Below are 26,166 nucleotides of genomic sequence, written 5' to 3'. Positions count from 1 at the left end.
TGGATATTGAGTATAGTAATCATGAGTTAAGCCCCCTAAATTTGTTTATGACCCCAAATTCAATACGAGTTACTTCCCTTATTTTGCGTCGTGGATACAGGGGTTCGGGTTCGTACACTGGGATTAAAAAAGTGATTTGGAGGGTCAGACTTACAGATTTAACATTTTAATTTATCAATCCATCTTTATTATAAACAGAGACCTATAGTATATATAGGTCTCTGTTATAAATAACCAATTATAAATCTTCTATAACAAAGTGTTGCCTGCAATCCTTGCTTTTAACACTTTTTTAAGTAGTATTTTCTTCACAACTTCAATATTCTGCAGATTTGTGGACTGAAACAAGGCATTCTAATTAATTGGAAATGTGTCAGTTGTGAAAACAGGTCATAAAAAAAATAAAATTAAAGTTTTTATACAAATTTATTTACATTATGCTAATTTACAATACAAATATATATATATCTGTTTAATCATTTCCTAAATATTAAGAGGTAACTCCAAGTGAACTTATTTCATCCATAATAAACCATAAATGTACAGTCTAACAGTATCCTTTTATAAACATCCTTGCCATAAATGGCAAATAATTACGCTTTTAAGTTAAGTTCTCGATGAAATACACAGTTATTACGCAACAAAAACACAGATTAGAACACAAAATTATCACAGTTTAATTATAAACTACAACAATTGCCCATTAGGGCATAGTACAGTATTATATATTCATTTTATCAACATGCTCCTCAACATCCTCTGGCTTATGTCGGGAGAAAAAACGAAAAACTCGCACAGACTTGTATTGACAAGGACAAAACACAATCAGTCAACTAATATCAAAATATGTAAACACAGATTTCACACATATCATTTATTGTCTATTTTTTATTTTCTTTTTTTAGCTCTTCTTCCATTTGTTGTCGTTCTTTTTCCAGTTCTTTTTCTCGTTCTAATTGGTCTGATAAACCTTTAAAGCCATCTTTCAGTTCTTTCATGAATGTTTCTGAAAATGATCCTGGCGTAATGGAATCTTTTTCCTCATATTTCATCGAATCTTGTTTCATGGCATCTTGTGCCTTTTCTTTCAGTTCATCTACTTTATCTTCAGCTGAAAAATATGATCAACGTACTGAAAATATATGTAATGGGTCATAGCCTACATGTATTTTCATATCTAATAGGTTATACATGTACCGGTAGAGTTTTATTTAACAGGTCATTCATATTTAACGGGTCATACTTATATAATCATATTTAATGAGTCATACATGTTTATAAACATATGTAAGTGCTATAAAATTCTTGTTCTAGTGTCAAAAATGTTCCTGAAAATCGTGCTAATCCTAGGATTCATCATATATACTACTGAGTGTGGCATAATATTGTACTATTTTATACATAATTGATAACTTGAACAGCATATCTCCTTTACTACTGTGATGATACATCTTTGGCAATGACATTTAAATAAAAGAAGTTGTTACCTGTTTTAGGTGTGACATTCAGTGGCAGCCAGTCTACACCAAACAGTATTTATTTTTTAAATATTTGAGATATCCAATATCATGTTTCAATGGTGTAAATTAACCGATTTACAGTATACAGAGAAAGGGTACATTATCTTCGTCACAGTCACCTCTAGGGGCTCATGAACACATGATCCAATGTTTCCTCTCCTGCGGGGCCTCTAACATCAAGAATTCTGACCAGAATCACTGCTGGTTTCAGAGAGGGGTTAGAGACCATCTACATCTCAGCTACCAAACCCGTTCCCAACCAGGACAGGGGACACTACCACCTACTGCCAGCTTCTGCAGCCTGATTCAGTCACATGACCCAAGATGAATGCCCAAGTCACATGACTGAATCCCACACCAAATTAGGCTGTAGCCCCTCACAGTTACAGGAGAAAAAGGTAACCGAGTGATTGCCAAAAACAACCTGTGAGTTGATATTTTGTTTGAGAGAAATTGTCAAAATTCTCATTTATTATAGTACTTTATTCATTCTTACCAGTAAAGCGTGCTTTGTTTATGATAGCAGCAACAGCCTTCGCAGAATGTTTGATAGGAGGTGATTCTGAAAGCTGAAAAAAATTCAAAGATTCAATATTTCGAATGGAACATCTCTGTAAATTTTGTCTGAGGATGAAAATCTATCACATATACAATATATACCTTTATAACACAGGATGTATATGTCTGGCATATTAGAATGGATGTTATCATTACTTTCATTCATTTAAAACCTAAATATATGTAAATATCAACAGACACAAACATACCTACCTTTTGTATTAATTGTGGATGGTTTACAATCATCCTGAAAAAAAGAAAAATGACAACTGTACAACTTGAGTTCATCAACTAAAGTAACACCAAAGCTTGCATTGTGTGAAATTTCATTTTGAGAGAAATGATCCTGAGGGCAAGGAAATATATGTTTCTTTTGTTTGTTCAGCATTTAAACCTAAAAGTGCTTTTCATAAAACATTTTACTTAGGCATTTGCACAAGCCTATTTTTCTTGTAATAGCCATAGGTTTTTTGAACCCAGACATTTTGAAAGTTGCACAACAAAAAAAACAAAACAAAAGGGGAGGAGGAGGGGGGAGGAAATAAAAGACATTTTACTTTGCTTATCTGTTGAAGTTTTATGATTTGTCTTTAATTAAGCGCGTATCAAGTTTGTTTCAATTTGGTCATTCATTTGAACACATTTTGGACACTGCGACTTTGACAGTGGGTCAATATTCACATATTATATGCCCTTCAATACAGCATGTTTCTGGCTCAATATCATGATCCAAGGCCTTGGTCTCTTTATATTCAAACTAAGCGGTTTAATTTAGGTTTCAACACATTTGACCCCTGTGATCTTTAACACATTTGCTGATATGAAATTGGTTGGTATCATAGCCTTTGAGCTGATGGATATTAACTTCAAACATGAGACGGTTTGACCACTGTGGCCTTGGAGAATGTCAAGGTCATTCATTTGAACAATCTTGCTAACTTATATCCCAGCATGCAATGTTGTTGGCCCGATTTAAATGAGAAGTCATTTGAAGAGGAGATGACGTACAGCGGGATTGTTTTAACATTTCCCTTTATATCTTTGTTAAAAACACGTGTCTGTGTCTGGTCAGATGCCCCTACAAACTCTGTTGTTTGTATTAAGTGAAATTTCCCCATGTACACACTGTAGATCTAACCGATGACTTGTTGGACGTTTGCAGTTTTTGAGTAAATGATTGTATGCGTTTTCGACCAAACAGAGACGTCCAAAGCATCTACATGCCCCGTAGGACTATCGTATGTAGCTGACATGTCATAATGATAATTGTATTGTTATAAGCAAACATTTTATAAAGAGCTGAAAGAGATGTCAAAAAACCTTGCCGTCTTGAGCAATGATCATGATGGAAGTTTCTTGAATTGGGAACGAAATGTATTATCTCTTAAGAAATACGACTACACCTGTACAGTAATATAAGTAGTAGTAGTATATTTACCGTAGAATATTCCTCCACGGCATGACGAAATTATGTTTCGAGCCAGTAACACATGCCCTACAAACCCCGTACTATATATTGTCAACATGAACAGAGACGGGTTATAATCTCGGTCAACTAGACTCTTTGGATGTTACTAAAGACCGCGATCAAGGCAAGAATTGACTGAAATTAAACTGCATTGACCGGAACGTGTTAGAAATAATGTTATACACCAGATATATGACATATATATACCAAGTATTTTTGGGGAAATTATAACAAAAAAGTTGCAAATACTCAACGATAATTGAAATAACCATTTCATATTAAATGAGAATTTCGCACGAGTTTCGGCCGTTCACTCGAGATCAATGAAGCAAGGGTAAGAATTTCTCATTTTACTGAGCTAAATTGTTCATGTAACTCTAAACATTTAAAGATAACATCCCTTTGAAATCCTTGAATATATATATATGAGACATACCTTATGAATAATAGATAGTTCATATGTTCAATGATATGACGATGATGACGATGATGATGACGACGACGACGACGACGACGATGATGATGATTCATCGTCAAGTCTCTAATATACAGACTCACTAATTTCAGCATATCATTGAAAATATGGCAAGCCAAATCAACTATCTATTATCCAGAAGTGATATCTCATATTCAAGTAGTTCAAGGGAATATCATCTTTATTGTTATATGAACAATTAAGATGTCTCAAATAATTCGGTATATAATTACTTAGATGCTTCTATTCATCTCTCGCTGTGGCCTACTAGTTGAAGACTCTGCTCACTAACCTGTTAAAACCCTAACAATGTGATCTTGCTGTTCACGCATTTAACATTAGTTACAAAATTCCGCAGGGTTTTGAAATGAACCGCATTCTTTGAAATTAGTTTGAAGTATATAAGTTCCATTGTAAGGTTACTGGAGCCTACTACATTGCTCACGGGAAAACTTATCCCCAAAGCCGGATTTTATTTTGGAAAAAACACAATTTATTCCCTAATGTAATCCCGATGTTGGTTGGTCCATTACAATATCAACGTTGTGTCAACTCGAGTTCAGCTTCAGTTTTAGTCATGGACTGACCTGTGACGTGTTAAGGCCACCGGAGTTATGTCCCTTGATTCAATAGTATTCCTAGATATAAATACAGATCTTGGCTCATACGAACTGTAAGAAGAAGAAAAGACAGGCGAAAATGAAGGAATACAAGTTTAGCAGTGAAAACTTAACCTTAAAATAATTTGAAATTTTGAACGAAATGAAAATATTTGCGTCAGGGAAATATCTTAAAATTTGATATTGTCTACAGTATACAGCTTAAATAATGCTCTATATTTTCACATTTGTTTTCAAAAGTACATATACACATTATATTAACTCTGCACAAGTCGTAAAAAGTCGTGATCTTTTGTGTGAGATAGTTCTTTTTCATAATAGTTATAGGTAAATAATCAATATCGTGATTTTTAAACTGACGGATGGCTGTCGCTGTTTGGTAAGTAAATTCTAAAGTTAATAATACGGTATATGGTAGATTGAAAGTTTGGAATGGATGACAATCTAATTAGACTTGTAATTTCCACTCCTCTGCGATACTCTATTGTATTGAAGTGTATCGTAGAGGAGCGGAAATAACAAGTCTAATTTTAATTAGACTGGAATGGATAATAACATCGCAAATTTGAAAAAATATCATGTTCACATTTTTTATGACTGTTGATAGAATTCTAGACCGATGAGAAGAGGTTAAGTTATTCGCCATTAACATAGATTAAATGGAGCCATGCAGGTAATAATTCTTGTTGTTTCAAGCTGCTTGAATGTTTAACTTATTTTCATGGAGAAGCCAACCCAACCTTTACAAAAATATTCAAACACAAATCACAAAAATACTTAATTCGTATATAGCTACACAAAATAAATTTTGTATCACTGTTTTTTCCATACATTATATCGCATATATACTGTATCTAAACATTTCATCGTCAAAAGACATCAACGAAGTATCATTGCGGCAATAAATGAGACGTTTTGTTTAAACTGTCTATTACATATCAAAAATAAATTTGACCCTAACACATCATAGGGAAGGGTTTCCACGTGCCCTCGTCAAGCGCTATAGAATCACATGTGTGGGGAATATTATTGCAACTGAACACAGGTCACAGTGGTTTGATCTTATTAACAAATTGAAATAAAGTATATATCAACGAGGTCCATAAGAAGATCGGGTGGACCATCTGTATATTGGAGCTTGTAGTTCTAAAAAGTTTGTGAAAAAATGTTTCCGGAATTGATGCCGTAAACTCTCTCCGCCCTTCGGACTGGTATTAGATGTCACTTCCAAGATGGCTGCAAGCGGGTTTCCCATCGATTTTGTGAAAGGTTTGACAGATTTAATAGTTATACGGGCTACTTATATTTATTTGCCCATACAATATCGCCACATACAACTGATTTAACTTTTAAAGAGCTTAGGAAGAACAATAGTGCAGTTGGCATTTGAATTTTAGCCGGCGTTGTATCGCTACAGTACCCGGTCTGAAACAAGGACATGTGCACCAGGTCTTGCGCGATAATAATACCATATAGCGGCCGATTGAGTTAGATTATGTTATCTGAATGGTTTATTGCATAAATGCATTCTTTGACGAAATCACATATTTCATTGGGTACAGTATTTGTTTAATACATATTTCCCGACCTTCATAAGTAGGCTAATTTTCATTCCCGACAATGGATACGCTTTGGATCAATACCAATTTTGTATTCGACATGCATGATTTATGATGAAGTACAGCTCGACACTGCTCACCACGGACAGAATTTTTATTATCAGATATTATGTTTATGGTGAATAATGTACACATTTTCAGTTCTTGGAGTATAATATCCTTATATTTCAATATAAATGGGGTCACCGGTAAAGCAAATTACAATATTTTGATGATTAAATATGGAAAAAAATCCCAAAATTAAAAGGTAGACTTTATTCCTAATTACATTTCACGTATATTACTAATTAGATTTCACATAATGCTGGATTACAAAATATTTACATAACTATTGTTGGAAATCCTTACCTGTTCAAAATCGCCAGAGGACAAATTATAATTAAGATAACATGCAAATGAGGTTCTTAATACCATGCAGTGTGAAAGCTGCTGTTCCTGATGTAAACAAAAATGGCAAACGGAAACATACCAGAAAGAAAGTGGTCAAGTCCACCAGTCCAGAGAACACTAATATTACAATATCGAAAATTGAAAGGTATCTTTTGGATGAAAGATAGATTATGTGATTGTCATCAGACAAGAAATGGAGAAGCTGTCATCCTACTTATACATTATACGTACTTGGTACGGGTGGGTGAAAGTCTACCTTTTTTGTATGCTATGCCCAATATCACTTTCTTTTACCCCAACTATGAATTCAATTTTTTTTATCTCCATACACTTAATGAATGAAAATCAATCTATCTATACAAAACTAAATAAAAACGTTCAATCTTTGGTAAATAGTGACAGTTTGGGTACTCGAATCTGGTCCAATGTGCTATTTATGGGAACATATTTCCCTGGTCAAGCTGGACACAAAACTGTCCAATAAACTCCATAAAAGAAGGAATGGAATCTGGAGGTGAAATGTATATACATATGTTTGATATTTACCCCATATTTTATGATCTGGGTGATGACCACCTTTATATTGTTCATCCAAATGTCTGAAATCAAAATAGAAAAAAGGTTGGAAACCTCACTTCATGTAAAAAAAATTAAATCTGTTAAATGTATCTAAAGTATTGCTACTTTTTATATGAAGATCATCAATTCATGTCTGAAAGTCATGAAATTGATGTGGACCTGTCTTAGAAAAAAACTACTTTTAATACATATGTATGCCAATATCAAATAAATTATATATATTAATATGTGATTTGTATACTGTGGTAGTGTTGACTGGTAATACAGAAAAAAATAGATTTAGTTTGATTTAATTGTATGTAGGATAATCATTTTTGACCTGGTGTTGGAGAACTGGTAAAAATATTTTCATCATTAAATTCATGTAAATGATAACTTGTGATATCTATATATTTCTTTTATTGCACACAAAAATTGCCATTGGAAAGACAAGAAAGAAACTGTTGTACAATAAACAGCTGTACATCATCATTCATGTCTTGATACTATCAGAATAACAACTATTATTTACTGTCATTGCAGAACTTTTTGTCATAATGATCCCCATTCGCAATTGAAATTAATTCACCTTTTAAGCCAAATTCCCAAAATTTGCAGTCCTGAAAAATTTCCTTCGCAGCCAAAATGAAGCAAAAATTCCTGCATTAGAATTTTGAATCCGACTTATTTTCTAACTCACAAATTTCATTTGTCATGCTATATTAACTGTTTATTGCTAATTATATATACCCATGGTAAGATCTATAGTTATAGATATCATATCATTGATTTTATCCTTCTTTGTTAATTGTATTCGACTTTATTTAATGGTTGTTGAATGGTCAGTGTGTCACATTCGTTAAGTCTAGAGATCAGGGATTTCCTACACAAGGCAGAGAATCACCCATCTTTGTGAATGTCGCCTTAAGTCTTGATGCAGGTGACTGTCAAGTTTCGATTACCCGGTATACATTCTGGGTAATTCCATGCACATGTACCCGAGGTCAGGATTTCGTCAAATAGATATATATTGCCTTTATAAATGTTGATTAATGCCAGAAATGTGGTTGAATAGATAACGAAAAATATTTTCTTCAAAATACATGCCTGTTTGACTGGTATCCCACTACCGTATCAGTAATAATGCCAGTCGAGGAGGCATGCTTTCTGAGGAGAGCATTTGTTTTGTTTTAGCAGTTTCATTATTAATTCCACCCATTAAGTATATAATCAACTATTTATGATGCTTAAACTCTATAAGGGCAATATAAATCTTATTTTAGAAAATCCTGATCCAAAGTATAATGGTGTGGGTTTAAATTCTAGGCGTTGTGTAGGAATCACAGGCAAACGAGGACGAGAATACATACCCAATACATTGTGACCATATGCATGTTACTCCTGTCAAATAACTTTTCCTCTACTGTTTCAGATACAAGTAATAATGTTTCATATGTTTATATTATAAAACAGATTTCAGAACTTGATAATTCTTTGGCATGAAAATGCAGTCATAATTTCTAAAGAAAATTCTACATTGTGAAATCAAAATCATTTTGAAAACATCCTCACCTAATTAATTTGATAAAGAGACAATTGTTTCATGACAAGCTGTACGTGTATTGTTTATTTTTGCAAAGAATGGAAAACATTTAACATGGAATTATATTTACAAAATCAGACTTCCTGTGAAGTGAATTTGCTGAATAATGATATTTTGTTCCCACTGACATATATATCTAATAATTCTTTGGCATTTCATTTTGAATTTGATCCAGTATTCTTTTATTCTATTCCTTATATATATAATTAGAGACAATACGAGCATTTAAAATTCAATATTGAAATCTTAAGTCAGTCACAAGGTGAGACAAATTCTTGTTGCGACGTGAATTTGATTTTGATTTTTTAGTGTAGTCAGAATCAGAAATTCAGTCTGCATTGTTTTCTTACGATTAGATTTCACATCTCTTCACAATAGCATGTTTGTATCTTTTATGCATTGTCATTTTATTGTATTTCAAATGTCCGTATTTATATATATATAAATATACATATATATACATGCTGTCAGGTGGTCTAATGAAATTTTGCATTAATACAGCTCTGAAACTTCTTCACTTGAAGGTATGCAGCTCAGCTTTTATTGTCCTCGCGATATCAGGGCATTGATCATGTGTTTCCATGGTAACAAACTGCCAGGGTGAGTTGTAACTACGCTGTCATGGCAACACCGCTGGATGGTCTGACGTTATAGTTATTGCAGTTCCGCAGTTGGAAATCTGGACGCAACTCTGATCATGCTGTACCAAAGTTGATACATGGGCTGTGAAATTTCTGTCTCGCTTGGAGTGCCGCCGTGTACACAATCTATGGCGTCTCTAGGCAAGACGGGGGCATTCTGACATGTATTGGCTAGGTGGAATTGATTGAGTTCCTTCCAGGACATTAGGAAACGGGCATATAACATTGGACCATGTCATAGTGTGTATTTATAACCGTTGTTTTACAGGGTTAGGGAACTTGACCAGTAGGGAGTAAAATACACAGTATGTCAGATGTTTTAAATGAACAAGTTAATGTGCTATAATTTACTAAGACTCTATTGGTTGATGTTATGCACAACACTTCTGCATGAGAGTTTTTAAAAGATACTAGATTTCACATCTAAGTAATGATTTGGTAATGATATAACAGTGAAACTATATGTACTGGAGTGGATGTGAATTAATCAAACATAATTTATGATAATAGATCAACATCATTTGATATGTGTTGCATACTATTTCTGAGAGCTTTGAATATTTTGGGCCAGTTACTGTACTAATGGCCATAGGGCCCCATCACCTATTGAAATTATTTCTTATTTAAGCAGAATTCCCAAAATTACTCCTGAAAAAATCCTTCCCTATCAATTCACCAATTGAAACAAAAGGCCCCATACATGAAATCTGTGAGAAAAAAATCCTTTTTCACTAGTAATATAATTCTCTAAGTTTTCCTGTAATCTGACTATATTACGCATCATTCTTTAATATTGATAAGTTGAATTTTAATCATGTATTTTTTCCATTTATCTCAGATAAGTTGCTGCAGTAATTAATTCATATTTTTAACTAACTTTTGTAGATTTTCAATATCAAGCAATAGCATGCTTTTGTATATCATTATTTTAATTTAATACTGTTTGAAACACATAATAACCTTCATAGGAAATTCTTGCACCACAATTGGGTTAGAATTTTTCTTTTGGTCCAGCACCATAACTTGATGATCTCCCCTGAAACTGTGTATATATAGGTGACACTCCAGTAAATGTTTATCCAATAGGTGGTTGTATGTGAATGGAACTAAAAACTTCCAGTTTATTTACCTGATACAATCAAATTTTCCAATGATACAGTCACATTTTCATTGCCACTTATTTAAATCACATTATTTCTTTTTGAATGAAAATTTTACCAGATGTGGTGGATTTAGATATGATGGTAGGAATTAAAGAAATGTTTCTTGCAGCAACAGAATAGCTCACCTTAAAAAATGTCCTTCCATCCTATGCTGAGACATTTATCACTTTTGACATGTAATCATGCCAGAAGTGTTGAAGCCTCGCCGTAGGAAGGATGGACATATTTTCTGTTAGCTATATTATCTTTGCTGTAAAAAATTATTTTAATTCCTGTCATCATAAACCTTACTGCCTTTGTATATGGGAATATGCACATGTATGTTTTGATTGCTGGGACACAGTTGTCTTCATATTGACCTCATACCAAGGCAGTATACATCAAATCATGGCTAATCAAAGGCCTGGCTGCAATCATTTGTATGTAGTTACTGATAGATGTGTTTAATTTTGTAGTTACAAGATTGAAGTGGTGGGTTAGAAAAACAAGTAGACAATATTGACATGCATACAAAATTGTAATTCTAATTAATAACTAAAATTGATAAAAATTTGAATAAAATATATAGATAAGCTTGGAGACACTTGAAAAGTACAAGGATTATAAGACCAGGTGTTTCGGAAGGGTAAGCATCCTCAGCTTCATTACCAGCACTTGCCATGCACCTCCAGGTCAAATCCAAGATACAGTTAGTGTGTAGGAGACTTCATTGATAATAGATGCTTTAATATTTACATGATAAATGGTCGTAGATGAAAACTTCCTCACTAGAAATGTAGATTTTTGTTGGAGTAATGTTGAGCTTCATCACAAATAACCTTGTGTCTCCATTCAATTGTAGCGGAAGATCTGAATTGCCTGCCGACAGCATCAGATTGTCCACCTGTACTGATGGAAGAGGACAGCAATCAAGGTCAAGGACAACAAACCAAAGCAGAACCAAATCAGGAAAACCAGGAGGGTGAAAAGCCAACAGTTTCAAATAAGAACCCGGTACAGAACCTCAACGAACTCCAGAAGGGCTTGGTTTATGAGTTTGTGAGTGAATCTGTGGAGGGTACCACCAAAAACTACACGATGAGCGTCGAAGTGAGTGGCGAGAAGTTTGAGGGTACCGGCGCGAACAAAAAGCTTGCGAAAGTGGAGGCTGCCAAGTACGCCCTTCTAAAGATGTTTAACATTCTTCATGTACCAGGTTTGTATACTTACTAAGCTGATGTCGATCCTCTTCCTGTAGTCCAAATTACAATTACATTCTTTAATTAACATGTGGTTTTGGTAAATGTCACCAACACATTTTGTCTGTCATGAGAAATAACATTTCATGTTGAATCCATTTCACTTTTTGATGTATAAATATTATCTATAAGCTATAAACTTGAATTTTCGCAGTCTTTGCTTGACAAAGTCTAAGGAAAGACACAATTTCAAAAATTTGTAAATACAGTTTTAAATCACTGTTTGTGGTTGAGAAAAACATCTTAACAAATCATTTCACTTGCATTTAACACTTGTTTCACTACGATTTGACCCAGGTAACAAAACCTGTGTGCAGAAAAAGGAAAGTGTTTATCAATAACCAAATTTTGAAAGCAGCATCCGTGTGAATATTGCACTTAGTCTTTGGTATCTAAATTAAACTTTTCTAAAAAATTTACTCTGGCGAGTATTTGTATCACTTGATTACTTAAGTTGATGTGTATATGTTGTTACTTAGGTTATATTGATACTTTTTTCAATAGTAGTAATAATTATCCTGATAGAAGTCAAGATGATTCATCGATAGATCTGTACTTGTCTGCCAATAGGTCATACTAGTATTTAGATATGCTCACCCATGTCTTGCAGGTAAGTAAAAAAGGCGAAGGTATTCCAGAGCCTGATTTCAGCAGACAGGTGTTCTAAATGGTTATCGCTGAAAGGTCCCTGCTAGCCAACACTTTTTTAGTGTCCTGCAATAAGCCTTTTACTTACAAATCCTCTTTTATTCATCAAAAATACATTATAATAAAATCTATATACTTGAGACTCGATATCGTGTCTCAACAACATATGGACTAATCTGAACAATTTATAAGTGTATGATATACATTCAACAGTTTTGAATGAGACTACGCCATGCAAGGAAGGAGCCTCTCCGGGAGAGGGGACTGGCAAAAAGAGGAGGAAGAGGAAAAGTACCACACCCATGGAGATCCTCAATGCCACTGCTGGAGGCGAGGGTCAGGAACCAGGAGGACCAATGTACTGTTGTAAAAACCCTGTCATGCTCCTCAACGAGTGTAAAAAGGACCTTAAAGTAAGTTAGTGCCTTAGAATAGTCTTTGTCAGACTAGGGGCTGATAACTGTTATCTAAATAACTAGATAATAATTTAAAAAAAAAAAATAATTCAGCTTATTGAGAAATTCAATAGGAAGTTAAAATTTGACTGACCAAGCTGTCAGTTTTGTAATCTGAAAAAAACAACATTTTTGTCTAACAGTGCATAAAGAGTACACAACAGATTAGGTCACAAAGTGACTGACATCAAAGTGGTATATATACATGTCCTTTCTTGGTGTCTAATATGATTAAAAGTGAAATTGTTGTAGGGAAGTCATATTTTGACTTGTAACTTGATAATACTAAGAGGGTTTGATACAATGAATGTCTTATCCCTACTTACAAGATCATTTGTAAAAGACTCTCTGAAGTTCAGATAATTTAGTAGTCTGGATGGCATTTAACACATACATTCCTCTAACCTCAGTATGAGTTTGTGAGAATCTGGAGGGTCGGTGATCAAATGCATTCCTCTATCCTCAGTATGAGTTTGTGAGAATCTGGAGGGTTGGTGAACTGACGCATTCCTCTAACCTCAGTATGAGTTTGTGAGAATCTGGAGGGTTGGTGATCAAACTCATTCCTCTAGCCTCAGTATGAGTTTGTGAGAATCTGGAGGGTTGGTGATCAAACTCATTCCTCTAGCCTCAGTATGAGTTTGTGAGAATCTGGAGGGTTGGTGAACTGACGCATTCCTCTAACCTCAGTATGAGTTTGTGAGAATCTGGAGGGTTGGTGAACTGACGCATTCCTCTAGCCTCAGTATGAGTTTGTGAGAATCTGGAGGGTTGGTGAACTGACGCATTCCTCTAACCTCAGTATGAGTTTGTGAGAATCTGGAGGGTTGGTGATCAAACGCATTCCTCTAACCTCAGTATGAGTTTGTGAGAATCTGAAGGTTTGGCGATCAAAAGCATTCCTCTAACCTCAGTATGAGTTTGTGAGAATCTGGAGGGTTGGTGATCAAAAGCATTCCTCTAGCCTCAGTATGAGTTTGTGAGAATCTGGAGGGTTGCTCATCTAATGCATTCCTCTAACGTCAGTATGAGTTTGTGAGAATCTGGAAGTTTGGCGATCTAATGCATCCCTCTAACCTTAGTATGAGTTTGTGAGAATCTGGAGGGTTGGTGATCTAATGCATCCCTCTAACCTCAGTATGAGTTTGTGAGAATCTGGAGGGTTGGTGATCTAATGCTTCCTCTAACCTTAGTATGAGTTTGTGAGAATCTGGAGGGTTGCTCATCTAATGCATTCCTCTAACGTCAGTATGAGTTTGTGAGAATCTGGAAGTTTGGCGATCTAATGCATCCCTCTAACCTTAGTATGAGTTTGTGAGAATCTGGAGGGTTGGTGATCTAATGCATCCCTCTAACCTCAGTATGAGTTTGTGAGAATCTGGAGGGTTGGTGATCTAATGCTTCCTCTAACCTTAGTATGAGTTTGTGAGAAGCTGGGGGATTGTTGATATAACATTTTCTTCTAACTAGTATTGGGAATCGCTATAAATTTCATAATCGATCATTGCTATACAATCCATGATCGATTATTGATCGATCATGAAAAGAAAGGGAAATAATATGCAAAAACGTTGACCATAATGGGGGGAAATGTTGTGGATATGATTTAATTCATCTGTTTTAAAATGTTGTTTTAATGCCTTTTTATGTCAATTTACTAGTTAAATTGTTTATCTTTTAATTGCTGAAGTCAGCTGTAAATCATGAAAATTTCCATGTTATAGTCAAATCATGATTGATCACAAAATATCATGATCGATTAGTCATAGTCAGAGGTAAAATGACTTATCATCGACTAAATCGATTAGTCGGAACAAGACATACCTCTAACCTACTTTTCTGTCCACAGTATGAGTTTGTGCGAGAGTCAGCTGAAGGTGTAAAGGAACAGGATAGGTCCTACACCATGGCGATAGAAGTTGATGGTCAGAAATTTGAGGGCACAGCTAAGAGCAAGAGGCTGGCGAAAGAACGAGGCAGCAAAGGTGGTCCTCGAAAAACTCTTCAACATCAAAATAGTTCCAGGTATGTCCACATTAGAGTTTTAAAATCAGGTGAAATTTATAGATTGAAAAACAATTTTCTTTTTTTGTTGAACAGTGCTCCAGATATCCAAATTTTACCTAAGTGTGATTTTAAGCCGTTGTAATATTCCAAAGACAATAAATCTTGAATATTGTCCTAATCGCGAGTAATGATGAACAATGATTTCTTATCAGTAATTAAGTATTACCTATATTTATACTGAACCTTTATCATAAGTATCAATATTTTTGTGTCAAAGTTAATTGCCGTATTCATGACCAACTTTGTGCCATCCAATGTACATGCTCTTTGCCGGTTATAGCAATGAAAACTCAAAGTGTTTTACTTCTTAAACTCTGTGTGAATTCTAAATTTCAAAACTTCTGAATTGTCAATTTTCTATTATGTTTATAGCATAGATTTAATTTACTGTATGTAAGACGTATTTGTGTGTATTGACATAAAATGTTGTACTTAGGTTGGCTGATATTGTTAAACAATCAGTTTTGAAAATTGGATTGTGTTTATTTAATTTGTAGAATCAGAAATGCCGGCTGACCCTGCTGGTGATCATGGTAAGTACTTTAATCTTTTACTAAGTCACCAACATTGGCAGGATTTCTCATCAAAACACTCACTTTATTCAAGTTGATCACGATTTATTGAAAGGAAAGTTTCTGAGATCAGCAGCTGGTCCCTGTATCACGGCGCCTTGTATCCGTGATTTTGTGAGTCTCCTCAAGTTGAGTTGGAGATGATACGACAATGGATATGAGAAATTGAATTTATCTGAACTTGGGAATGACTCTGAAGTGATGATAAATCTGAGTCTGGATGGAGGAATTGAGAAATCCGACAGAAATGGCCGTTACAGGGCCCCTGTATCTGTGACACCTGGAGTCTTTGCGAGCTGATCGGTGGAGATGATAGAAGGAATTTTAAATTTTATCTCGACTTGAGGCTCAAACTGATGATAAAACTGAGAAATCTCCTGTATTAACCCTTTCAACCCTAAGAAACTTTATTGGACTCTGCCATTCATTCATCATTTCAAGTCCAATATAGTCAGTAGGGGTGAAAGGGTTGAAACATTTGTAAGGTGTGTGTGTCGCTATGTTACCCCGTGTAGAAATGCTGTTTGGTAACATAAGTTTATGATGTTTCTATGGAAAGTGCCATTATTTATCGTGTTGTATGTTTGAAAATACATGTATATATGCATATGTGCAAAACAGTATCAAGGTTTTGTTGTTCAAAGGCAAATTATTAAGGTCAACATGAAGATATTCATGTTGTATAATATATATATAAACAACGACTGTGACGTTTTCCGGAAGGAATGACTTATCTCTTATTTCTTTATTTAACAAACACAATTTTATGAAATATATATTCGATAAGATAAGATGCCAAGAAGAAACAGATTTATTGGAAAAATGAATCTGAGAAATGGGAAATTTTGAATAATACAAGATACTAGTCCTTCAGTATAATTTCAAACGTGTAATATGTATGAGTATGGGTCTGTATCGGCAGACACTGTGCAGGAAACAGTTGGGTGGGGGCCGTGATCTCTGAAATAAACGGATCGTCCATGATTTTACGGTACCATGGCGGCATGAAGACAGACGTACTTGGAGTACCCGCTGTTTCAGCAGCTGTGCTAGGTAATAATGTGTTTCTGTTTTAATTATTGAAGAAAAATAATTCACAAGCCAAATTAAGTATTGTAAATTTTGAAAAGACAAACTTGTATAGATGGCTCATTGACTTTTTATCTATCATTATCAATAGTATAGTACATCCTGCTTATTATAATATTTTTTTCGGGAAAGTAGAATATTATAATAAGCAGGATCCACTGTATATGTTAATGGCACATGTGCATGTAGTTAAAATAAATCAGAAAGTGTCTTCCATAGGAGGAATATGTAAGGATTATTTCAGTCTGTTTTCGAAAATCCACCTAAAAAATACCTAAGAATATCCTATTAAGATGGTGGCCTTGTCTCCACTGTTAAAAATCATACCCACTTGGTCAGGTATTTGGTAGACCATTTTCCAGAATACGTCCACTTCTCTGGATTTTTAGTTGTAAACTATGAGAAAAAATAAACAATTTAAAAGTGTCCATGGCTTTTGAATTTTAATATTTTCCTGATAGGGAAGAATATCTATTTCTAGTCAGGTCACATGTTGAAAGACTTGTTTGACCTTGTTGTGAGGTCACCTAAGGAAAGGTTTGTGTGACCTTGTTGTTAGGTCACCTAAGGAAAGGCTTGTGTGACCTTATTAGAGGTCACCTGAGAAAAGGCTTGTGTGACTTGTGATAAAGTCACCTTAAGGAAGGCTTGTGTAACTTATAGCGAGGTCACCTAAGAAAAAGCTTGTGTAACCTTGTTGTGAGGTTACCAGAGGAAAAGCTTGTTTGAACTTCTTGTGAAATCACATGAGGAAAGGTTTGACCTTGTTGTGAGGTCACATGAGGAAAGGCTTGACCTTGATGTGAGGTCACATGAGGAAAGGCTTGACCTTGATGTGAGGTCACATGAGGAAAGGCCTGACCTTGTTGTGAGGCCTGAAAAGTTGACATGATATGGGGATGTTCATTTTGAGAGTCACAGCATAACAGGTTGTTTGCTATGTTTTATTACTTTTAACTGAATTACGTCGTGCTAAATATTCTCAAAAGCTGTTTGAATGTTAGCTGTATGGAATCGTCTTTATTGGAATGTTCTAGAACTATCAAGACTTCATACTGATTACATGCACATGTGCATACATACATATATTTACATGCTTCACACATTTTCTTTTTCTTTTGCATGATTGACTGACATCTGTTAATATGTGTTTAAATATTTGGTACAACATTATTTCCAGGACAATCTGATGCCAGCAGTGTATCTCCCAGGGGACCTGGAAATAGTGGGGACAGGTAAAGTATTTCCAGAATTTTCAGTTTTTCTGTGCGAAATTTTGTTTTCTTTGCCCAGAACTTTTGATGTTTGTAATATCCATTCAACTTTTTGTGTCATGCTATAATATCCACCGACCTTTTGCATCACCCTACAATATTCAGTGACCTTTAGGGTCATGCTATAATATCCACCGACCTTTTGCATCACCCTACAATATTCAGTGACCTTTAGGGTCATGTTATAATATCCACCGACCTTTTGCATCACTCTACAATATTCAGTGACCTTTTGGGTCACCCTACAATATTCAGTGACCTTTAGGGTCATGCTTTAATATCTATAGACCTTTAGGGTCATGCTATAATATCCACTGACTTTGGGTCACCCTACAATATTCAGTGACCTTTCGGGTCGTGCTACAATATCCACCGACCTTTTGGGTCACTATACAATATTCATTGACCTCTAGGGTCACGCTATAATATCCACCGACCTTTTGCATCACTCTACAATATTCAGTGACCTTTTGGGTCACCCTACAATATTCAGTGACCTTTAGGGTCATGCTATAATATCTATCGACCTTTCGGGTCGTGCTACAATATCCACCGACCTTTTGGGTCACTGTACAATATTCATTGACCTCTAGGGTCACGCTATAATATCCATTGACCTTTAGGGTCATGATATATTGTCCATTGACCGTTTGGGTCATGTTTACCTGGTATTATTGATGTGATCATTGTAGTAGTGACTTTTCAGGGTCAGTCTGGGTCATTGATGTCTTAAAAGGTTTTATACACAAATGAGAATTTTGTAGACGGTATACAATTTTATTGACCAATCAAACTCCTTGTTACATCCTGAATGAATTTGAACAGTTTCTGTACATCTTACAGTTTTTTAAGTAATTTTACAGCTAATGTTACACCTATGTAGGGCACATATTATACATCTTAAGCCAGTACTGCCAAAAATGACAGCTCCTCGTTGTCAAATAAAAATATTTCACGAATATAGATTCAGTGATTGAGTTATCCCGGTATTATGAAAAATGAATTAATTTCGTCTTTTTTATGTCTTCATGGTTGATTTACAATGTGGATTTGAAATACAGGGAAGAGATTAAGTTTTATATTTTACCATATTAAACTTAATAAATAGTGGTGAAATGGTCCGTCTTCTGACCAGATTAATCTGTGTGTGTGTATGTATAGAATAGGACATTTGTGCTCATCTAACTGTAACATTTTATTTCAGACGAACACATCAGTTTGCTGGAAACAATATGGCTACAGTTGCAGAAATTCATCCTCAACCAGCCAATGTAGAGGTATGTACTATGTACAGATAGATTTATCTCCCTTTGTATTAGGAAATTACAACAGAATGATGTACTAGTACTAGAAGGCATTTCTACCAAATGGAGAGATTCAAGGATAAAAATAATAGAGTCTTACAAGAGCCTGTTTCTTGGACAGAGAAAGCCTCTTGCTTGTCAGCCAAACTCTTATACTAGGGTCAAGATATCTCTGTCCTCAGTACAGACCCATGTTTGATTATTTTTCTCAAATACTTAAAAAACAAGTTACAAATTGTAAGGTGTTGTGATTTTTTTTTCATCGCATGATCATCATGAAAATTTGTGTCTAAATCGATGACATTAGTAATTATTATTCTACATAAAATGATGACGTAATGTTATTGTGTGTGGTGTCATAGCTCGTGCCGACTGTCTTTTCCTACCCCGCGTGAGATTATCTTTGTCCCATTCCTAGCAACCACAGAATCACCCTGTGAAGTATATGAGAACAAAACATTCTCACCTTTTAGGGTAGAAATTTCTTTTTCTTTGCACAGTATAACAACAAACGTTCATCATGTATAAATATTTCATGTTCTTTTGATTGGAATCTCCGTTGTAGTTTGTAGCACAAAAGTATCTCGAGTAGCATGTAAACAAAAAAGAAAATAGAAGTTTTCCTTTGTTATTTCATGTTACCAATATACAATATTCTGATTTCAATGTATGCATGATAAATAGAAAAATAGAGAAAAAAAATGTCTATTTTTTTTCTTTTTGGGTGTTAGCTAATTTCTTTGTTTGTTTGTAGAATTGTATGGCGCGAGGTGCAAATCCACTGTACCTCCGTTCTAGAGATTACGGAGGCAGCATGCAGGACCCTGTCGTAAAACAACTCCAGATAGAGGCTTTACAGGCCGAAAAGGACAAATTCATCACCGAGCGAGAAGTACTTCTACTCGAGAAGGACAAAATATTGATGGAAAAGACATTGTTACAAATTAAAATAAAAAAACTGAAAAGAGAAATTGATGGGAAAGGCAATAATGTTGATGAATCTTAATCATGTTCTCAATAGAATACTGCTTGGATAATGTCATTGTGAGAGAAACTAGTGTTAAAACTTTTAATTATAATGCAGCATAACCCCAATATCATTAGTGAGCATATTCCTGGTACATGTTGTTAATAACTCCAGAAAACTTTTATTTTTATTTTCCATGTAGACCATGGAGCTGCACTGTCATATTCATTTGTCACTAAAATAATTTGGCTGATCCGATTTTTCAGCTGTTTATATTTCTGTTTTGATTTCGACACATCGTGACATCGATAAATGATGCACAGGAATAAGTTGTCGTGTGGTGATTATTTTTATTTTAAGGTATTAATAGTTAGAATTCTTTTTAAAACAAAAAAGATATTTAATCCGATGTGTTCATGTAGTTTAAATTGTAATGAATTATCTAAGCCAGTGTAACAAAGATAGGTTTTGCAAAACCTTTTTTTCCTAGATCAAGGGCTAGCCAATTGGATGGGTCCATTATTATTCACAAGTAATTCGTCAACTGGGTACTGTGGTTTAGTTGATACGCATTCTGTACTTGAGAATTTGTTTAAATTATCCCCGCGTGACGAGTGGGGGAGGAAATATAGGGATAGGCTCCTATGTATGTAAGTGTTTCTCATTTGTAAACGTTGTCATTATGCATAAAATGCTTCGTATTCGGTTCTGATATGTAAATCTACGGTATCTATGAGATCTGCAGCATCTGAATCATGTATAAAGATGGTATTTCTGCCAGAGTGAACAGACATTTACTGATATTATTTTCATCGAGTATTCAAGTCATATTTAAAATTACACTTACAGAAACACAGACTGATTAGAAATGTTTAAATCTTTATTACAACGTATGTGTTTTACAATGTATTTTTAAATAAATTCATGTCTTTTCGTAAAGGTGTTCATGTCAGTTTTTGCTGAAAAACTGAAATAGACATGGATGTGGTTATCATCAAGCATGGGCTTATTGGCAGATAAATATGGCAGTCCTGATTTAGCTATAAATAAAACTATACTGATATCATCCAGACAGTTATTGGAAATTCCTGTTGACTTTGATTAAAAGACTTAATTAAAAAATTTAAAAGAAAAAAAAAAACACAAAAAAAAATATTTTTAATTTGCCAGTAAACATGCAATCAATTTCAATCTGATACTGGTTGGCAGATCCTCTCTGATACCACAATTCCTCAGGCCTCGCTTTGATATATCTCCAATCTACCTAGATCTACCTCCTATAGTCAGTACAGTCATTCAATCGTCCCACTGTACTGGACATAAGAGCTAGCTGACTTCCTCAACACTAGTTTGAAAACAACTACCGACACTCCTTGGTGCTGTCAACATTTGTGGTCTCAGCGTCTCTTTATTTGGGAAACCAAACTTAAGAAAATGTGGAAACATTAAACATCTGAAAACAACTGGGGCCGGAATAATTAAGGACCAGTGAGGAATTTTTATTTTCGTAATGCAACAAAACTTGAATTATAATGCAATGCCTAGTACTGTACATATTCTGCAATAATCTCAGGGGAAAATGCATAATTTTGGTTCAGTAACCTTTGATATGCCCCAGGGGTGTAATTCATAAGCTATGACTTATATAAATAAATAAATTCCTCAAACTTTGCCACACTGGTAGTTTTGCTGAGTGCAATTTTTTTAAAGAATTTCTTCCAGAATTGTAAGAGTTGTGTCCCTTATCTTTGGTACTGTCCAGGCAAATGGGGCTCTGGATCACTATGGCTACTGGTGACTATAGGGGATAGTTATGGTCTGACTAGTGACAGGTACTTGGTGTGTCAGTGTTGCAGGTACTCTTTATTTAGAGTAGTACATATTTGGTTGAGAATGTAATACATGTATACATGATTTGGATAAGCATTCAAGGGTTAAACAAAAATATCTAATGATAAAAAATATCAACAGAAACTGAAAATATACTATTTCAATCCTGACTAGCAAATTAGAAGTAATGGCTGTAAAGGTGAGTTTGAAATTGGAATTTTAAACCAAGTTTGGCATTGAACAGAGTCACATAGAGGTTGACCTTGAACAGGTAGGTCACACAATGTTTGACATTGAACAGGCAGGGTCACACCAAGTTTGACATTGAACAGTCAGGGTCAACCAAGTTTGACATTGAAAAGGCAGGGTCATACCAAGTTTGTCATTGAACAGGTAGGTCACAGAAAGATTGACATTGAACAGGTAGGGTCAACTAAGTTTGACATTGAGCAGTCACACAAAGTTTGAGATTGAACAGGCAGAGTCACACCAAGTTTGACATTGAACAGGCAGAGTCCCACCAAGTTTGACATTGAACAGGCAGGGTCACACCAAGTTTGACATTGAACAGGCAGGGTCACACCAAGTTTGACATTGAACAGGCAGGGTCATACCAAGTTTGACATTGAGCAGTCACACAAAGTTTGAGATTGAACAGGCAGAGTCACACCAAGTTTGACATTGAACAGGTAGGTCACACCAAGTTTGACATTGAACAGGCAGAGTCCCACCAAGTTTGACATTGAACAGGCAGGGTCACACCAAGTTTGGCATTGAACAGGCAGGGTCACACCAAGTTTGGCATTGAACAGGCAGGGTCACACCAAGTTTGACATTGAACAGGCAGGGTCATACCAAGTTTGACATTGAACAGGTAGGTCACAGAAAGATTGACATTGAACAGGTAGGGTCAACTAAGTTTGACATTGAGCAGTCACACAAAGTTTGACATTGAACAGAGTCACACCAAGTTTGACATTGAAAAGGCACGTCACACAATGTTTGACATTGAACAGGCACGTCACACAATGTTTGACATTGAACAGGCAGGGTCAACCAAGTTTGACATTGAACAGAGTCACACCAAGTTTGACATTGAACAGGTAGGGTCACACCAAGTTTGACATTGAACAGGCAGGGTCACACCAAGTTTGGCATTGAACAGGCAGGGTCACACCAAGTTTGGCATTGAACAGGCAGGGTCACACCAAGTTTGACATTGAACAGGCAGGGTCATACCAAGTTTGACATTGAACAGGTAGGTCACAGAAAGATTGACATTGAACAGGTAGGGTCAACTAAGTTTGACATTGAGCAGTCACACAAAGTTTGACATTGAACAGAGTCACACCAAGTTTGACATTGAAAAGGCACGTCACACAATGTTTGACATTGAACAGGCACGTCACACAATGTTTGACATTGAACAGGCAGGGTCAACCAAGTTTGACATTGAACAGAGTCACACCAAGTTTGACATTGAACAGGTAGGGTCACACCAAGTTTGACATTGAACAGGCTGGGTCATACCAAGTTTGACATTGAAAAGGCAGGGTCATACCAAGTTTGACATTGAACAGGTAGGTCACAGAAAGATTGACATTGAACAGTCAGGGTCACACAATGTTTGACATTGAACAGGCAGGGTAACACAAAGTTTGACTTTGAACAGGCAGAACACACCAAGTTTGACATTGAACAGTCAGGGTCTCACCAAGTTTTTCATTGAACAGGCAGAGTCACACCAAATTTGACATTGAACAGGCAGGGTCATACCAAGTTTGACATTGAACAGAGTCATACCAAGTTTGACATTAAACAGGCAGGGTCATACCAAGTTTGACATTGAACAGGTAGTGTCACACAAAGGTTGACATTGAACAGGTAGTGTCACACAAAGGTTGACAATGAACAGGCAGGGTCTCACAAAGTTTGACATTGAACAGGCAGGGTCACACCAAGTTTGACATTGAACAGAGTCATACTTAGTTTAACATTGAACAGGCAGGTTCATACCAAGTTTGACATTGAACAGGCAGAGTCACACCAAGTTTGACATTGAACAGGCAGGGTCACAGAAAAATTGACATTGAACAGGCATGGTCACACCAAGTTTGACATTGAACAGGCAGGGTCACACCAAGTTTGACATTGAACAGGTAGTGTCACACAAAGGTTGACAATGAACAGAGTCACACCAACTTTGACATTGAACAGGCAGGGTCATACCAAGTTTGACATTGAACAGAGTCATACTTAGTTTAACATTGAACAGGCAGGGTCATGCCAAGTTTGACATTGAACAGAGTCACACCAAGTTTGACATTGAACAGGCAGGGTCACACAAAGTTTGACATTGAACAGGTAGTGTCACACAAAGTTTGACATTGAACAGGGTCATGCCAAGTTTAACATTGAACAGGGTCACACCAAGTTTGACATTGAACAGGTAGGGTCATACCAAGTTTGACATTGAACAGAGTCACACCAAGTTTGACATTGAACAGGCAGGGTCACACAAAGTTTGACATTGAACAGGTAGGTCACACCAAGTTTGACATTGAACAGGCAGGGTCACACCAAGTTTGACATTGAACAGGCAGAGTCACACCAAGTTTGACATTGAACAGGTTCATACCAAGTTTGACATTGAACAGGCAGAGTCACACCAAGTTTTACATTGAACAGGCAGGGTCATACCAAGTTTGACATTGAACAGGCATGGTCACACCAAGTTTTACATTGAACAGGCAGAGTCACACCAAGTTTTACATTGAACAGGCAGGGTCATACCAAGTTTGACATTGAACAGGCATGGTCACACCAAGTTTGACATTGAACAGGCAGGGTCACACCAAGTTTGACATTGAACAGGTAGTGTCACACAAAGGTTGACAATGAACAGAGTCACACCAACTTTGACATTGAACAGGCAGGGTCATACCAAGTTTGACATTGAACAGAGTCATACTTAGTTTAACATTGAACAGGCAGGGTCATGCCAAGTTTGACATTGAACAGAGTCACACCAAGTTTGACATTGAACAGGCAGGGTCACACAAAGTTTGACATTGAACAGGTAGTGTCACACAAAGTTTGACATTGAACAGGGTCATGCCAAGTTTAACATTGAACAGGCAGGGTCACACAAAGTTTGACATTGAACAGGGTCATGCCAAGTTTGACATTGAACAGGGTCACACCAAGTTTGACATTGAACAGGTAGGGTCATACCAAGTTTGACATTGAACAGAGTCACACCAAGTTTGACATTGAACAGGCAGGGTCACACAAAGTTTGACATTGAACAGGTAGGTCACACCAAGTTTGACATTGAACAGGCAGGATCACACCAAGTTTGACATTGAACAGGCAGAGTCACACCAAGTTTGACATTGAACAGGTTCATACCAAGTTTGACATTGAACAGGCAGAGTCACACCAAGTTTGACATTGAACAGGCAGGGTCATACCAAGTTTGACATTGAACAGGCATGGTCACACCAAGTTTGACATTGAACAGGCAGGGTCACACCAAGTTTGACATTGAACAGGGTCATACCAAGTTTGACATTGAACAGGCAGGGTCATACCAAGTTTGACATTGAACAGGTAGTGTCACACAAAGGTTGACATTGAACAGGTAGTGTCACACAAAGGTTGACAATGAACAGGCAGGGTCTCACAAAGTTTCACATTGAACAGGCAGGGTCACACCAAGTTTGACATTGAACAGAGTCATACTTAGTTTAACATTGAACAGGCAGGTTCATACCAAGTTTGACATTGAACAGGCAGAGTCACACCAAGTTTGACATTGAACAGGCAGGGTCACAGAAAATTGACATTGAACAGGCATGGTCACACCAAGTTTGACATTGAACAGGCAGGGTCACACCAAGTTTGACATTGAACAGGTAGTGTCACACAAAGGTTGACAATAAACAGAGTCACACCAACTTTGACATTGAACAGGCAGGGTCATACCAAGTTTGACATTGAACAGAGTCATACTTAGTTTAACATTGAACAGGCAGGGTCATGCCAAGTTTGACATTGAACAGAGTCACACCAAGTTTGACATTGAACAGGCAGGGTCACACAAAG

At 36.0% G+C, this 26,166-nt stretch overlaps 2 protein-coding genes across 3 annotated transcripts; one reads left to right on the top strand and one right to left on the bottom strand.

The window, feature by feature from the left end:
• Positions 1-412: 412 nt before the first annotated feature.
• Positions 413-3,665, bottom strand: LOC117322307 (protein NCBP2AS2-like). The gene is made up of 4 exons (XM_033877147.1): positions 3,517-3,665; positions 2,292-2,325; positions 2,017-2,089; positions 413-1,111 (listed from the first exon to the last, which is right to left on the bottom strand). Exons 1-4 carry the CDS (start codon positions 3,537-3,539, stop codon positions 882-884), a joined length of 360 nt encoding a protein of 119 aa, XP_033733038.1. The 5' UTR covers positions 3,540-3,665; the 3' UTR covers positions 413-881.
• A 2,138-nt stretch (positions 3,666-5,803) lies between these two features.
• On the top strand, positions 5,804-21,168 carry LOC117322306 (interleukin enhancer-binding factor 3 homolog). 2 transcript variants are annotated; one of them, XM_033877145.1, is made up of 8 exons: positions 5,804-5,910; positions 11,457-11,810; positions 12,715-12,914; positions 14,806-14,981; positions 15,521-15,556; positions 17,865-17,919; positions 19,163-19,235; positions 20,017-21,168. In XM_033877145.1, exons 1-5 carry the CDS (start codon positions 5,874-5,876, stop codon positions 15,537-15,539), a joined length of 786 nt encoding a protein of 261 aa, XP_033733036.1. In that variant the 5' UTR covers positions 5,804-5,873; the 3' UTR covers positions 15,540-15,556; positions 17,865-17,919; positions 19,163-19,235; positions 20,017-21,168. The 2 variants fall into 2 exon arrangements, with proteins under 2 accessions (XP_033733036.1, XP_033733037.1); XM_033877146.1 differs by lacking the exon at positions 5,804-5,910 and adding an exon at positions 9,236-9,411.
• Positions 21,169-26,166: the final 4,998 nt, after the last annotated feature.

This window comes from Pecten maximus, chromosome 2 (genome assembly GCF_902652985.1).
Source record: "Pecten maximus chromosome 2, xPecMax1.1, whole genome shotgun sequence".
Classification (NCBI taxonomy): Eukaryota; Metazoa; Mollusca; class Bivalvia; order Pectinida; family Pectinidae; genus Pecten; species Pecten maximus.
Note: the sequence above shows the minus strand (reverse complement) of the source record. Positions and strands in the feature narration are given on the sequence as shown.